General features: G+C 33.8%; 1 protein-coding gene across 6 annotated transcripts in view; it reads right to left on the minus strand.

The window, feature by feature from the left end:
- CSMD3 (CUB and Sushi multiple domains 3) overlaps positions 1-15,261 on the minus strand; it is a 989,790-nt gene that overhangs the window by 82,460 nt on the left and 892,069 nt on the right. For all 6 annotated transcript variants that reach the window (XM_016138158.2, XM_036232977.1, XM_016138161.2 and 3 more), the window contains 4 exons: positions 7,089-7,169; positions 6,276-6,389; positions 1,288-1,476; positions 773-919 (listed from right to left, as the gene is read on the minus strand). In XM_016138158.2, coding sequence (XP_015993644.1) covers positions 773-919; positions 1,288-1,476; positions 6,276-6,389; positions 7,089-7,169 — 531 coding nt within the window. The remainder of the gene's footprint in view (positions 1-772; positions 920-1,287; positions 1,477-6,275; positions 6,390-7,088; positions 7,170-15,261) is intronic.

The following is a 15,261-nucleotide window of genomic DNA, read 5'->3' on the forward strand; positions in this document are numbered from 1 at the left end:
GAAGTAACCTCAATGTCCATCAATAGATAACTGGATAAAGAAGTTATGGTTCATATATATGATGGAATATTACTCAGCCATCAGAAAAGAAAAGAAAGGAAATCCTACCATTAGCAATGACATGGATGGGTTTAGACGTTATTATGGTGAGTAAAATAAGTAAGACAGAGAAAGATAAATACCATATGATTTCATTTACATGAGGATTCTAAGGAATAAATAAAAGAAAACTAATCAAAAACAGTATCACAAATACAGGAGACAATTTGGTGATGGCCAGGGAGGAGGTTGGGGGGCTGGGAGAAAGAGGCGAAGGGTTAAAAAAGTACAAATTAGCAATACAATTAGTAGATTGTCGCAGGGATGGGGAGCAGTCAGCATTAATGTAATGGCCAGGTGGAGAGCCAGAGGAGAGAAAGAGCAAATAGGAGGATTGTTTCATAAACTATATAAATGTCTAATCAAGGTACTGTGTACTTGAAACTAATAAGAAAAATTTAAAAAATCAGTTTGATAACTAACTTACAAAGGTTATAGATACCCTAAATTCTTTTAATCTTTTAAAAAATCATATGACCAAGTTGCAGAATTATTAGCATTATAATGAGGAAACTGAGACCGAGAGGTTACATAAATTGCTCAAGAAACATCGACAGAGGAACTGTGATTTAAATTCATGTCTAGCTGAATAATGTCTGTGTCTTTGCTTTTTAATCACAACCATACTGAGGATGCAGGTGAGATCTGTACTGTATTTATAAGCATCACATACCTATATATCTTATCCGAAAGCCTTTTTTGTTATTGCCATGATCTGCTGACCACTGAAGAAAAACTTCATGACCATTACTTGTTATGTTAAAAGCAGATGAATAATCTCCACTGAGGGAAATAAGCACTGGACTTTGAATATTTGGTCCTTCAGAAAGAAAATAATATAATTTAGATACAACTGAATAATTATGTCTCAATTTATCTTTAGTATTTTATAACTTTAGAATAGTATAAAATATAGTGAAATTGTTCTACAACCAATCTACCTTATCAACAATAACTTAAAAACATAATTTAAACATTCTAATTTCATAGCTGAAGAATCTACAATTTATAAAATAACCAAGTTAACTACAATTTTCATATGGTATACAAATAAAGTTGATGTTGATACTCTAAAAATACAATATAAAACCATAAAAGTGGTTGCTTATATTGAAGGAAGGTCTGCATGGATAAATAGAGCATTTGGACTGAATTTATGAATATCCAGTAAATATAACCCATGGTTACCATCATACACCTGAAGAACATCAAATTCCTTTTCTGTCTGGAAGAATTCTACAAACATGCTGATATTATATCCCTTTTCTACTGAAATGCTCCAGGCACACATTTGAAGATTTGGGTAACTGTCAGGATATCCAGGGCTCAATATGACTCCTGTGGAATCTAGCCGTAATTCATTGGCAGGACACAGCACTGTCAAAGAAAGATATTATTACATAATGCTAGTGTTTTAGGCCTTTGTGAAAACTGCATTTTAAATACTGGATACTCTGCTTCCAAGTTCAGTATTATAAAGGAGCTAATACCTTGAATTATGTGTTACGAGAAACAATTTGTATCAAGCTTGCAATTCAAAAAGTGGAGGAATAACCTATAAATTCATGTCATTGATTTCCTTTCTTTTTTTAATTACATGGAAGATGCATTACTTTTCTGGACAATAAATAGCTAAATAATTAAAAGATGAAGCATTTATTTCCTATTCTTTATATTCTTTCCCTACCTTTCCTCGTCTTATGTCCTCCCCTCTTTGTTCTTTCCTTTTCCTTCCTTACTTTCTTACTCACTTTCTTCTTTCCTCAAACCATAACTCACTCAGGTATGTAAAGCCAAAGAGGAAACCGCTCTCTCTCAAAGTATTCATTCCAGGCAAAGCTACTTTGATGTCAGGAATGTGCTTAAACCATGAGAATTTAACACAATTTGGGGCTCACCAGTTACCTCTCATACCTTCATGTTATCTCCAGACCATAAATGTAAGGTAAAGCACATTTCATAACAAGGCCTCTGCTATACATCCCGCAAATAAATATATATATATATAACAATTTGTGTGTATATACATATACGTGTGTGTATATATGTGTATATATACACAAAAATATAGAAAATTTGTTACAAGTTAACAGAAAAATGTAATTATCAAGTAACAGCTTCCAAAGTATACTAAATTTTAATTGTTAATTAACATTAATAGCATTATGCAATGAACCAAATAATACAAATATCTATGTAAATTTGCATTTGCAAAAAGTGTGACCAAGATGATCAAATCCTTATCACGCAAGTGATTTCATTTCAGCCCTTGTTTGTTTGTTTTTTCTGAAGAATTTGAGGTTGTCTGTTGTAGGAAGAGGTTTGCCGTTGCTCAGTATAACCCACGTAGTACAGGAGTAAATTAATATATGCCCAACAGGATCTAGTTCAGTTTAACAAAGAACTCTCTAATTGTAAGAATAGTAGAAGTGGCTACAGCAAAATGTGCTATATATCTCATCGCTAAAGTGTTTCTAAACTTAGGATGGACTAATTTTTGAGTGTTACTATAAGGGACATTCAATCAACTGAAGTGGCGGGGTGGACTAGATACCTTTTGAGGGTTTGGTGAATTGGACATACCCCCCATGCCATTTTCTAATCTAGTTACTATACAACTTCTATCTTGGTGTTAGATAGCGCTGTATCTCAAAACACTTAGAGCATCACCTTAGGAGAATCCTTGTTTTTCAATGTTTGTTCAAATGAGCTAGGCTTGGAAACATCAAATATATGTGCTGAAATATAGATAAATAGATGAAGAATTTATGTATTTATCATTTCTTGGGTGTAACGACAATGAAATATTTTGAATTGTAAAGTCTCCAACAGTGTAAGGATTAAAAAAAAAGTAAAGCAGTGAATTATGGCAACATATGATTGCTCTCTAATCAAGTAAATAACCTGAAAAAACAGCGTGAAAATAAAACCTGTCATAACTAATATATAGATATTTAAAAATTTGACTATAGAATATAGTATAGCTAAGTCTGAATTGCTTTCTTTTCTTCCTTTCCTTTTTTTTTTTTTGGCTTTTATTTCTATTTCTTTTACTTTAGTTGGAGTAGTATGCTTTTTAAATATGTCTTTGAGATTTAAAAAAAAATTATTAAGTAAATGAGATCAGTTCATTTTCAGTTTAAAAAGAGAAACATCGCCATTTTTGTTCACAAAATAAAAAATATATATAAAATAAATAAATAGCTAAATAAACTTGAAGGTTACAAATAAAATATAAAATTTGCATAAAAGAGAAGAACATCAGTGAATATATAGCTATAGCATATTGAAATAAAAGATGTATATAACCATATGACAAATTGAAGTAAGTTTTAAGGAAGGTTTTATTTAGTGCATGCCCAGCTATTTAATACTTCTGGAATATTCAGCTAAAGTAAGTAGCTGTTTGGGTTACCGAACACATTACTCCCTCACTAAAAACCACTGAGCATCTTCATAGCTTGACACGAAACCCTCTGAGCTCAGTCCTTGCCCATCTCCCCAGCTTTGTTTCCTGCCACTCCTCCTCTGAAATGGAATGCTTCTAATATATTCAATGAACACCTTAAGAAATTCTTTTGTGCTCCTGTTTCAAATGTCCTCTCATCTGATGCATTTGAAATGTTAGACCATTTCGAGGCCCAGATCGAGTGCCTCATTCTCTGTGAAATGCTCCCCGAACCTCTCTGCCATCAACCCGAGCAGAATTGTTGATTTCCTTCTCTGTGCCTCTATAATATATGCTTCTATTACTGCCTTTAGAAATTTCATGGCTCTTACTTCTGTACTTTTTTGGCTCCCTTCCTCGTCTATGGTTATTGCAAAGCAAGTGCCATGTTTTATTTAATGTTTTGGCTCCAATGTTCTGAACTGAACAAATAGTCCATATTACTTGGAAAAACTGATGTGATCCAATATAACATTGTAAATACACAAATTAATCAATTCTCATATTATTCAACATATAGCAAGAAGCCTGGCTACCACCAAGAATAAAGGTAAATACTTATTGATTGTGACTGTTAGATACTATTAAGCATCCTTTGTACACTCTCTCATTTATTTGTCACAACAGTTTTAAGAAGTATATACAATTTTTATCCCCATTATACATATGAGGAAACTGATGCTTAAAAAGTTGAAAATGCACAAAGTCTCACAGATGCAGCTAGATGGATCCCACTTTTTAACTGCCAAATGGAATCCTTGCTATATTTCATCTCTTTGAAATGTACCACAATTAGAATTGCTTTCCATAGTTTAAGTGTGAGAGAATTAAAGAGGACGCAGGGAAGAATAACAAAAATGATGCGGCCCATGTAGAAAAAGTAGAAAAAAAATCAAATAATTTAAAATAGACTAAAAACAATGTAGATTAGTTATAAAATATTCTGAATAAATGGCTATTTTAGCAAGCTTGTGAATTAACTCAAACAAAAATACAAAGTCAGCATTTTAGCTTAAGTACCTGATCAATTCATTAGTATAGTAACTCGACATGTACTTATTCTTTATTAATTTTAGCTAGTATCTGATGTTATTATGAAACAAAAAATTATCTTTTTTTTTATATTCTCCACAGAATAAGAGATGCAATTACCAATCTATAGAAATTCTGATTTTAAAAATAAGATATTGAAATTCTAAGAGATGAGAGGTTGTAAAATATCTAGGTTGTCTGAATTGTTTTATTTATTTTTAATTTTAAAACATATTGAATTGGGATCCAGACATAAAAAAGAAGTGTTGTCCTCCAAGAGTTCATACTGTGGTTCATACACTGGGGTTGTGGAAGTGCCGGCATGTAATTGCTCATTTATGCCTTCCTCTGCCTGCTCAAGTTACTTCCCCATGTAGAGTCCCCCAAAAGACTAAGACTCTATCTTCTCCATTTACATGTCTAAATATCTGAATATAAATCTTAATAATTTATTGTAAGTACTATATAAAGTAGTCATGTATGAAGAAGGAAAGTGAATAAATGACATTTAAATATCAGGAATATACTTGACAGACTTCAGAATACCCAACCAACTTAAGATGTCCTAAAACATTGATATCTTGCACAAAAACTGTGCAAGGGAAATTCTCACACTGGCACTGATTTACACCTCCAAACATGTTTTTCTTTTTGCTACTGTAAAAGCCCTTTATGGAAATCCTTCTGTCTTTCCTGTAAGGACTCCAATGATATAGAAAATTAAATATTAATCACTACTTATAGTATGTTTGGAATAATAAACAGAATTTCTGTTTTATGTTTATAATAGTCAAGACACTGCACAGGACACAGGTTTCCATTTCACAGAATAAACATCAATAAAATCTAAAAAGGGATAATCAAATTCAATTCAAATTTTACTTAAGTTAACCGATATTTATAATTAGTTACTATGTGTTTGGTCCTGTTCTGGGCTCGAGGAGCTGCACAAATTAACAATACATTATTCTCGAACATCCAAACTATAGCACATCATTCAAGGTCCATCATGGTCTTGCCCTTGTGACATGGTGAATTTCTTGAAGTCCATACCCTACTGTCTTTCACTTCTGTGTCTTTGCATATGCATCTGTCACTTAGACCACCTTTTCTCTATCCCTGTTCTAACAGAGAAAGTCTCACTTATAATTCGGAACCTACAATGCAGAGAACAATGCCTCCATCGAACTTCCCCTGGCCCATAAACAGTTAAACATTATATGATTTTATATCCTTTCCCCATAGTCTTAATGCTATGTTGCCTTCATAGCAGGACCATTTATAACTTGTTTTTTGTTTGTTTGTTTTTTCTTCAGATCCTCATACTTAATAGGTGCTCTAAAGTTTAATGAATCTAGTGGTTAGAATAGAAACTACTTTCAAGTAAAGGCAATCCATGTTGGAGACTTAATTTAAAATGATTTCTCTTATATTCTATCGGCATTTCTACCCCTTCACAGCAAAAATAATTTATTTAAGTTAAACTGACTTTTTGGGATAAACTGGATGAATCAAAAATGTTTAAAGTTAAATCTGACAAATAATGTAATGAAAAACACCACAAATGAGTTGTATAACTTTTAACATTACTGCCAGTTAAATATTTAATATTTGTATAAAATGGATTTTTATCAATGTTGCCGGTACTGAATTAAACATAATGCAAATATTTAGAAATAATAATAATAATTGGTACCTTGACAAACTGGAGGTGCTCCATCCATCTGGAGTCGTTCTCCTAACCTACATGTCAGAATTGCATTACCAACCAAAGTAAATCCTGGAAGACACTGGTACCTAATAATATCACCTATTAATAATAATAATAAAAAAAAAAGACAAAAGGAGCTTCAGATAAGCAATGAGGTGAAAATTAACAATCTTCTAGTGTAAAAGCAGAACATTTTTTCTTCCAGTCATTTTTAATCAGAATAAAATTCTGGGATTTTAAAGTATAAAATATCAAGGATGCTATTTAAAATATTGAATAGTTAGTAAATCGTAGGTATTGACCAATCAGAACTGAAGCCAGGAGCAAACTCCCAGTAAGACTGTACTGGTGCATACCAGTTGGATATGAGCAATAATATTAAGGAAATAATCTGGTTGGAATAGGTAAGATAGTCATTAAAATGTATCATGCAGTAAAAATTATTTCTAGTTATTGCTTTAACATTAAGTTAGACTTGCATTGGTCATTAGTATTTTCTTACATTTCTCAACCAAAATCAATGTGACAATAGTAAACGTTTATTACAGCAACATTATACAGTTCAAATTCTCACAGTTTTCTAACTGTACATGCTGAAAATATAGTTTCTTTCTTATTATGTAATACTCTCTTTCCTTTTTTCGCTGTTATCCATTCTTAAGAATTCTAAACAATATTCATCAACTCAGGGAAAGAAGATTGAAGACAGGCTAATACTATTCTTTATTTTTGTTTCTTTTTGAGCAAATACCTCGGTTAACAGTGTGTTTTCCTTGAAAGTAATTTAACAAACTTTACCTATTTCAAATTCATCATCTTCTGTCAAAATTTCAGCATTGGGTACAGGTGGTGGAGGTTGACACACTCTCAGTTGATAGGCTATAAAAATAGACAATGTGTTTATTCTTTCTCTGAGCAGGTGTGTATACTTATACATGTGAGAAAAAGAAAATTATGCAAGGTTTATATATAATAATAAAAATAACTTATCAAGTTTCATTTTTTTTCTTTATTAAAAAAATGCTATAACATTGAGAGAAAATATATCATTCCTTAGATTCCAAAATATTTTTTCATGGTAAGAATGCTTACCTTTTAACTTCTTAATTTTTACCCTCATTCTATTCCTTCTTGTTACATGCTTTACAACACCTATTTTCCTTCTTGATGTGATCACAATTTGGAATAACATATTCATGTCTGTTTATGTGCTCAATGCTTATCTTCCACAAGATTCATCACAGAATGCCCTGCACCTAGTTAAGTGCCTGGTGTAGAGTCATAATTCAAATAAGTACTCAATGCTTACTTTATACCAGGAAAATTATAAATACTTTAATTATATTAAATATATTGGTCCTTACAAAAATTTTATTTTACTACTCAATTTATGTAACTATTTCTATAATTATCCCCATTTTGTAAAAGAGAAAACTTTTAAAGAGAGTTTAAAAATTTGTCTAAATCATACATTTATTAATGTGGTAGAGCTGGAATTTGAACCTAGGTAGTCTGCCTCAGAGCCTTCTGTAACCATGCTACATTAATATATTTTAAAAATATCTATTTGTTAAATTTCATGTTTCCAAATATCTATATCACTTGAACAGATTATCAGATAAGAATCCTATTTGGCATAATTTAAAGACCACTGGAAAAAAATTCTCTATAAAACTAAGCATCATGACTACTGGCCCCCTGCTATATCACAGTCATTTGCTTGATTAAAGCCTATTTTCACTAGGAGTCTTTTAAAAATGCAATATACTCTTGTTCATTCAGGAAACACATTTTAGTCCACAGCCATGCCACCCTGAACAAGCCCAATCATGTCTGATCTCAGAAGCTAAGCAGGGTTGAGCCTGTTTAGTACTTGGATAGGAGACGACTTAGGAAGACCAAGTGCTGAAGGCATAAAAAAAAAAAAAAAGAGAGAGAGAGAGAAACACATTTTATACTATTATAACATTTAAATAAAAAATGCGTTTTATATGCTTAACTTTATGACTTAAACCCAGGAGTTAAGTTATTTATGTACTTCAATGTGCAGATAAAGAATATAAGGCTTATAAGACATGGTGACTTGTCTGAGATCACAGGGTAAGTACAGGGTTAGCCAGAACACCATCCTATTTCCTGTAACTTCAGAGCCCATACCTTCAATATTGCCCCTATCATGAGAGTATTATGAGAACTGAAGTACATCAATTAGCCCAGTTAAGGAAGATTCCTAAAAAAGAAGATGGGTGAGATACGTATTTTAAAAAGGGTAAGATTTTTCTAGTTCTGAAGAATAATTTTGGACATAATAGCATTTCAGATGTAGGAGGAAACCTCAGCAAAAATCTGAGTACTGATTTGTCATGTAACAAAAACTCATTTATAAGAGGTTAATAGTCTAATAGACTTCCAAGTTGCTAAGGACAAAGAAAAGAGAAAAATAAATTCAAAATGTAGATGAAGAGGGATGAATCAAGAAAAATTTATTTCAGTACCCTGCTGTGGATTGTTGTCTGTCTCTTCAAACATCTTCATTCCAGTACTTTTAACATGTTTATAAAAGCACTCACTGTGCAGGGATGTTAATTTGCAAGTAAAGCACAGCTGTACACAGACGAGTTACCACTCAAAAAGAGAAGACTTGCTGAGAAAGAAGCCCAGGGCAGAAAAGTATAACCTGGATTTTTGAGAAAAAGTTTACCTGAGACTAATAATGGGGATTTTGAAAATTATTTTCCTGAACTTAGACCTTAAAAGGAATACAATTATCAAGATAAAAGGTAATTGTATGAAATGCCACAGCAGAAAGAGAAAGGGGAGGGGAAGAAGCAGAGAGCTTTATGCAGAGAAATAAATCCTTACGAGATTATGTTTCAAGAGAAGCATTTTATCTGATTTTAATGTAGAACAGAGGTCAACTCAGAAGTGAAAGAATAGCAGAGATGCCCGTATGTGTATTACTTTACCTCTGTTTGCCTGTAAAGTTATTTTCAATCTTTGTGCTAATCATATCATTTTCTTATTTAAAAAGACGCACTTTTCTTTATCAATGAGCAATCTATGACTATTGCATCAGTAGAACGTGCTTAGAATGACCTAGAGTTTAAAAGATTAGAATTTATAAATTATTAATGAGGAGTATGATGCTTAGAGAGACTGTGTTATTTTCCCAAGACCTCGTGGGTGCTGTGAGCTAAATTCTCTTATTCTCTATCATCACTAGCAGTTTTACAAACTGTTTCTGCAGACGAGGGATCACCTCTATGCCACGGAGGGTCTCAGGAGGCAGGATGTCCTTACCTCCTGCCTCCGCCTCTGTAAGAGCAATTCTATTTTCATCAATTTTATAGTTTTAAATTCTGAATAAACTTTCTTTTGGGCAAATGTTCTACAATCTCCACCTAAGTAATATCACTGATTCTTTTGACTTTAAGTCTGACTTTTTGTCTCAATTCCCAATTTTATATCACCAAGGTAAGCATCTCTTACGAGCCTCTTTTCTATTACTCTGTTTTTTTCTAATCACAGAACTCTGTGTTGTGGCACATATAATCATAACTTGCTTCAAAATTTATTATTATCCATTTATTAGCTTACTTGTTCATTGTTTGTGTTTCTATCTAGACTTTAAGTAACATGAAGTGCGCTTGTCTGCCCTTTTCATTGCTCCTACCACTATGTTTATAATCCAACAAATATTTGCCAAATAACATACAAACTAAATGTTTCCTTGAGAGGGAAATAGTCTCTGAACTCTGACTCTCAAGTCTAAACCTGCAAATGGAGATGAAATAGAGGCAATTATGTGTCAGACTGCTAGAGAACAGGGTCTGAAGAGAATCTGCCTGAGATGCTTTTGAGCATTTAACTATAATTCTGATTTCAACATAAAAGACAAGGAGATAAGGAAAGGAACCCCTTTGTATCTGTTTTTCTTTAGACCCCCAAAGGTAAAGTATTACAAAAGGTTAAGTCATAAACAGCCCCCAACAATTCTATTTTCGATCTTCATTAACTTCTACCAGTTTGTTAAAGTAAGCCTAAAGTTTGTCCAGTGTCTTTTCATTGTTGCTGCCAACATCTCAGTGTGGATCCCTATCATTTCATACTTGTTGTACTGGGATGAGTAGTGTCCCCCAAAACGTTTATCCTCCCAGAAATCATATTATGTTATTTGGAAGTAGGGTTGCTGTAGATTGTTATAAATTGAGACCATATTAAATTAAGGTGAGCCCTTAAACCAGTATGACTGCTATCATTATAAAAAGAGACAAGATGGAGATGGACACACAGGGAAGACATGTGACGATGGGGACAGAGATGGAGTGATTTCCCTACAAACCAAGGAATGCCAACCATGTCTGGCTACTAACAGAAGCTCGGACACGGCAAAGAAGAATCCTCATCTACAGCCTTCACAGAGAGCATAGTCCTCTTGACATACCGATTTCATACTTCTAGACTCCAGAATCGAGAGGAAAAAAAAAAAACTGTTTGCTTAAGCCACCCAGTTGGTGGTGCTTTGTTACAGTAACCCTAGGAAACTGGCACTTCTGTGTTATTAAATTGGCCCACGAGATGTTCCTTGCCTTCTGCATCTCTCTGAGGCAGTCCTTCCTACATACAGGTGAAGTGGTAGAAGAATTATGACTGTATTTACATGAAATCTACTATGTGCGAAGAATTCTGTCAGGTACTTTACATGAGTTATTTCATTTAATAACCAAATTACTGTATCGAGATAGGTACAAATGAGCCCATGTTTCAAAAAAGAGATATTAAATTTCAGAATGCCTGAATTATTTTCCCAGGTCACAGAACCAGAATTTGGACCAAACTCTGCTTGAAAATTAAGCCACATTTTCTCCTAGACAAATCAATCTAAATTAGAGAATTAATTTGAGGCTGCCATTTCTCTGTTATCAATTCACAGTGTCTTTTCGCAGCCTACAGATTAAGTTTATAATTCTAGATAATGGAAGTTTTTTACCTTAATTCATGCCAATCCTCAGATGAGAGTAAGCGCTCTATAAGGGGAAGTTATTATTATATCAAATTGGAATTCCATGCCTTCCAGATATTTGCTGTTCACAGATACTAAGAACATTTGGTAAAATAGTAATACTTTCTGCTTTCCCCTTTTATTCATGAAAGACGTTTTGATTTGGCAATTACTGAAATAATCGTGAACAAAGCTTAGGCATATTATCTTGGTTGGTAGGAGCAGCGGATAATAGGGCCATGGTTTGAGGTGTGAAGCATCAGATGTGTGGTAATTGGAGGCAATAAAAGGGTATTAAACACTATAGCTCCACTTCTCTTTCTGAAGATGTTTCTATTCAATCTATCAACATTACGGGAAAATATATATCTTCCAATTTGTGTTATTTTTGTGGACAAAGCAGCCTAAACTACTATTTATTCTGGAAGCAGGCTGCTTGCGTTCCAGTCTTTGTTCTGCGACTTCCTAGCTCTATGACCTCAGGCAAATTGCTAAGGCTCAGTGCTTCAGTGTTCTCATCTGCAAAATAAACATAAAATTAGGTCTGTTAATATATTGTACAGTGCTTAGAACAGTGCCCGACACATACTGTCATTTCAAAGGGAAAGCACAGTTCTTCTCTGTCAAAGGTTAACACGAGCATGGCTGCTTTGATGGCGGTTGTGAACACAGACAATCTCAATCTGACATGATCTCACTTACGACCCTGATGTTGTTCCACGGGCTAGTACTCATGTGACTTTCCAGAATACATCAAACAATTCTTTTTGTTTCTGTTCTGATTTAAATTGTTTATACTTTGAAAATGCTGAGATACTTTGCTTGACATTAATGCACATTATACTGTAACATAGAGTCCTTGAGTTCAGCAACTCATTGTAGAGTCCTGAATCATATGTGTTGTACATGCCTGTGGTCTCAAAACTGCTAGCACAATGCCCTGGAAATCATATTCAATAAATACTAATTGATAACTAATTAATTAAAACAATAGCGCCATCCCCTGTAATGTATACACTTTGAAAGAAAATAAACAGGTGTAGGATAAATATACCCAATACCATATAGAGTAGAATCATAGGTTGTTTGAATTGGAAGTCACCTTGTAAATCATCTATTCTAGTCTCTTCATTTTAGGGGGGTGGAGGGAGAAGGGTGCCTAGCGAAGTAAGTGAGGTAGATAGGTCACACAGCCAGTTACTGGCAGAACTGAAACTTTTAAATTGTGTCATTTAAATTTTAAGTAGTATTAGCATATGTTTCAGTCCATGCTTATCGTGGATTGTTCTGTTTAGAAACAGCTTCACAATTATGATCATTAATGAAAAAGCTGCAGAACATATTTACGCATTTAAAATATACATTTTATCTAAATCTGTGTTCTCCTTAGAAGAGTCATTTTATTTGAAATGTCACTCAGTTTTAAAACACCATTTACTCTTTAGTAACTACCTTAGGGCATCATACTCTACCTGTCAGTGTTTTCTGAGGATGACTATTGTTTGAAAAGTGCTGTTTTTGTTCAAATGTGTACAGATGTCTGGTTTCTGATAACACAAATTTGATTTTTTAAATTGCTTTAGGGTTTGATTCTGGCAATATCTTCTGGTTATTTTTAATTTTCCATTTTCTTTGTAACGATATATTCGACCTAATTCCAGAAAAGAATGCTGTATTTATATACTTCAGTTCAACTGGCTATTAAAGGCTTCTTAAAAAAACAAAACAGAGAAACAGAAAACTGGCAAATTGCCATTCCTTCTTTAAAGCAGAAAAGGGCAAATATACAACCTTTCTGCCAAGAAAGGACACAGTTTTCTTACAGAAGGGAAAACAAACAAACAAACAAACAAAACAAAAAGAAAACACCATAATGTTAACTGTTCCCTTATATACTCTTAGATCTTTATAACCACTGGTACTTCAGTGGTGACCCAAATTAGTTCAAATATAAAAATTTCATGATATGGGGAAAATTTGAAAGAGAAAAAAGCATTGATAATTACATGTTCAGTTATGTAATTTTGGCATGTTATTTCAAAAGTTATGTAAAATAAGTTTAAACAGTTCCACTTGAAAACAGACTTGAGTGTTTAAATAAATGTTCTCCTAGTTATAATTAAGAGATAAAAATAATATATTTTTTCCATTTTAGAAAATCCCTGCTAGCAAGTTGACATGAACCACACAGGTAAGTTTAAGCAGTGCTTAAATTACTTACAAATATCCTTTTTGCTCCATTAATATTTTGTAATTGGTTGGTTTCTTTGCCTATAGAAATCAAGAGAAAATACTGATCCCTGGATTTACAGATAAAACAGAAAATTCTCTTGGTTATTTCCCTAGAAATGGAATACAGGCAGGACAGACAGTCTAGGGATGTCCCCTCCCCTCCAGGATAAAGTGCCAGAATTTCTCCTTTGTCCTTTGTTCAGCTATCCTTCTTCTTATTTTAGCTCAAGCAAGGGGAGATAAGTGAAAACTAGTCCTTTCCAATTTAGATGCCATCTTGGGCAGCGACCTGAACTTTGGTTAATTACAATAGCATTATAATGATATCTGCATTGCAAATATGATGGCTCTCATCATGTACCTGATGCCATGATAGTTCCAGAAACACCAAATAAGAATGAAAAAGTTGGAAACTGAGCCCCTCACCTACCAATAGGAGACAACAAGGCTATGTCAGTACCAGTCTCCAGGCCCTACCCCCAAAACCACAAAAGTCCATAATCCCGACATCCTCTAGGGACCTGCCTTCGGAGTTCACCTGCACTTCCCTCTTAAGTGTGTACTTTTGCTTTAATAAACTTTGAGCTTTTTTGCTTGACATTTGTCTTGCCCTTGCATTTTAGGTCAAATCATAAGACAAAAACCTGGTCACTGGAGCTCTGGGCCAAGTCCTCTCTTGGACTTCCACCCCTGATGAGCTCTCTGGGATCAGAAGTGTAGTAAACAAAGCTGTTGGGAAATCTCTTGAATTATCCTAAGAAATTCCAATATCTGCTGTATGAATTGACTTCTCTACATGTTCAAGTATCTAACTGAAAGTATGCTGCCTTAGTGCTGAGCCCATTAGAATCTGAGAACTAAGGTGCCGAAGGTCTCTCCTCTGCATCGTTGTTACCAGGACGTGCACACCAGCAGTGACAATTTGTTCTTCGTCAGTCTATTTTCCTCTCCCTGTTCACTACCATAGTTTGATTTGCTTTTGGCTGTGAAGGAACATGCTATAACTATTTGTATCACTTTATACTACTCTGCATATTAAAAAGAAAAACAAAAACAAAAACAAAAACATAGCTCCTGTGTACTGTCAGCTTGAGGGGGCCTGGCTCTAACTATAGATCATGTTTTTCTACTGTTGACCATTCCACTAATGACTAACATCAGACATGATAATTCTTTGACCTTGATGGAACAAGACAAAAACGAGATCATTCCATTATCATGTCTGAGTATAGAAATGAACAAACAAAAAAACAACGGTACAGTCCAAACCACCTAAATAACCAAGATTCTTCCATCTCAGTTAGTATGAGTAAATGTTGCTTTCATATCACTTACAGTTTTAGGCATGTTCTATTTCTTTACCTTCTAGAAAAAAAAAATTATTAAGATACCCAATTATAGAACTGCTCCAATGTTCTTTCAGAACCCATTCCAGGGGAAAATCATGCCTCCTTGAGCCTTTCCAGAACCATCTTGCATAGTCCAAATCCCATTACTAGCTTCCCTCAACCCCATCTTAACTGAGGTGGCGTAGGGTACAACACAGTGTATGTCTCACTCGTTACAATGAGCCAATAAACCAAATTTTATTTAATTAAAGGTGTGCTCCTGATGGACTTTAGCTGGAGGGGACTGAGAGTGAGATATTTTAGAAAATAAATACCATCACTTATCAGCAAGTGAGTACAGCAAAATGTCAAAATAGAGTAAGCACTTCTGAAATGACTTTTAATCATT

Source organism: Rousettus aegyptiacus, unplaced genomic scaffold (assembly GCF_014176215.1).
Source record: "Rousettus aegyptiacus isolate mRouAeg1 unplaced genomic scaffold, mRouAeg1.p scaffold_m13_p_15, whole genome shotgun sequence".
Lineage (NCBI taxonomy): Eukaryota > Metazoa > Chordata > Mammalia > Chiroptera > Pteropodidae > Rousettus > Rousettus aegyptiacus.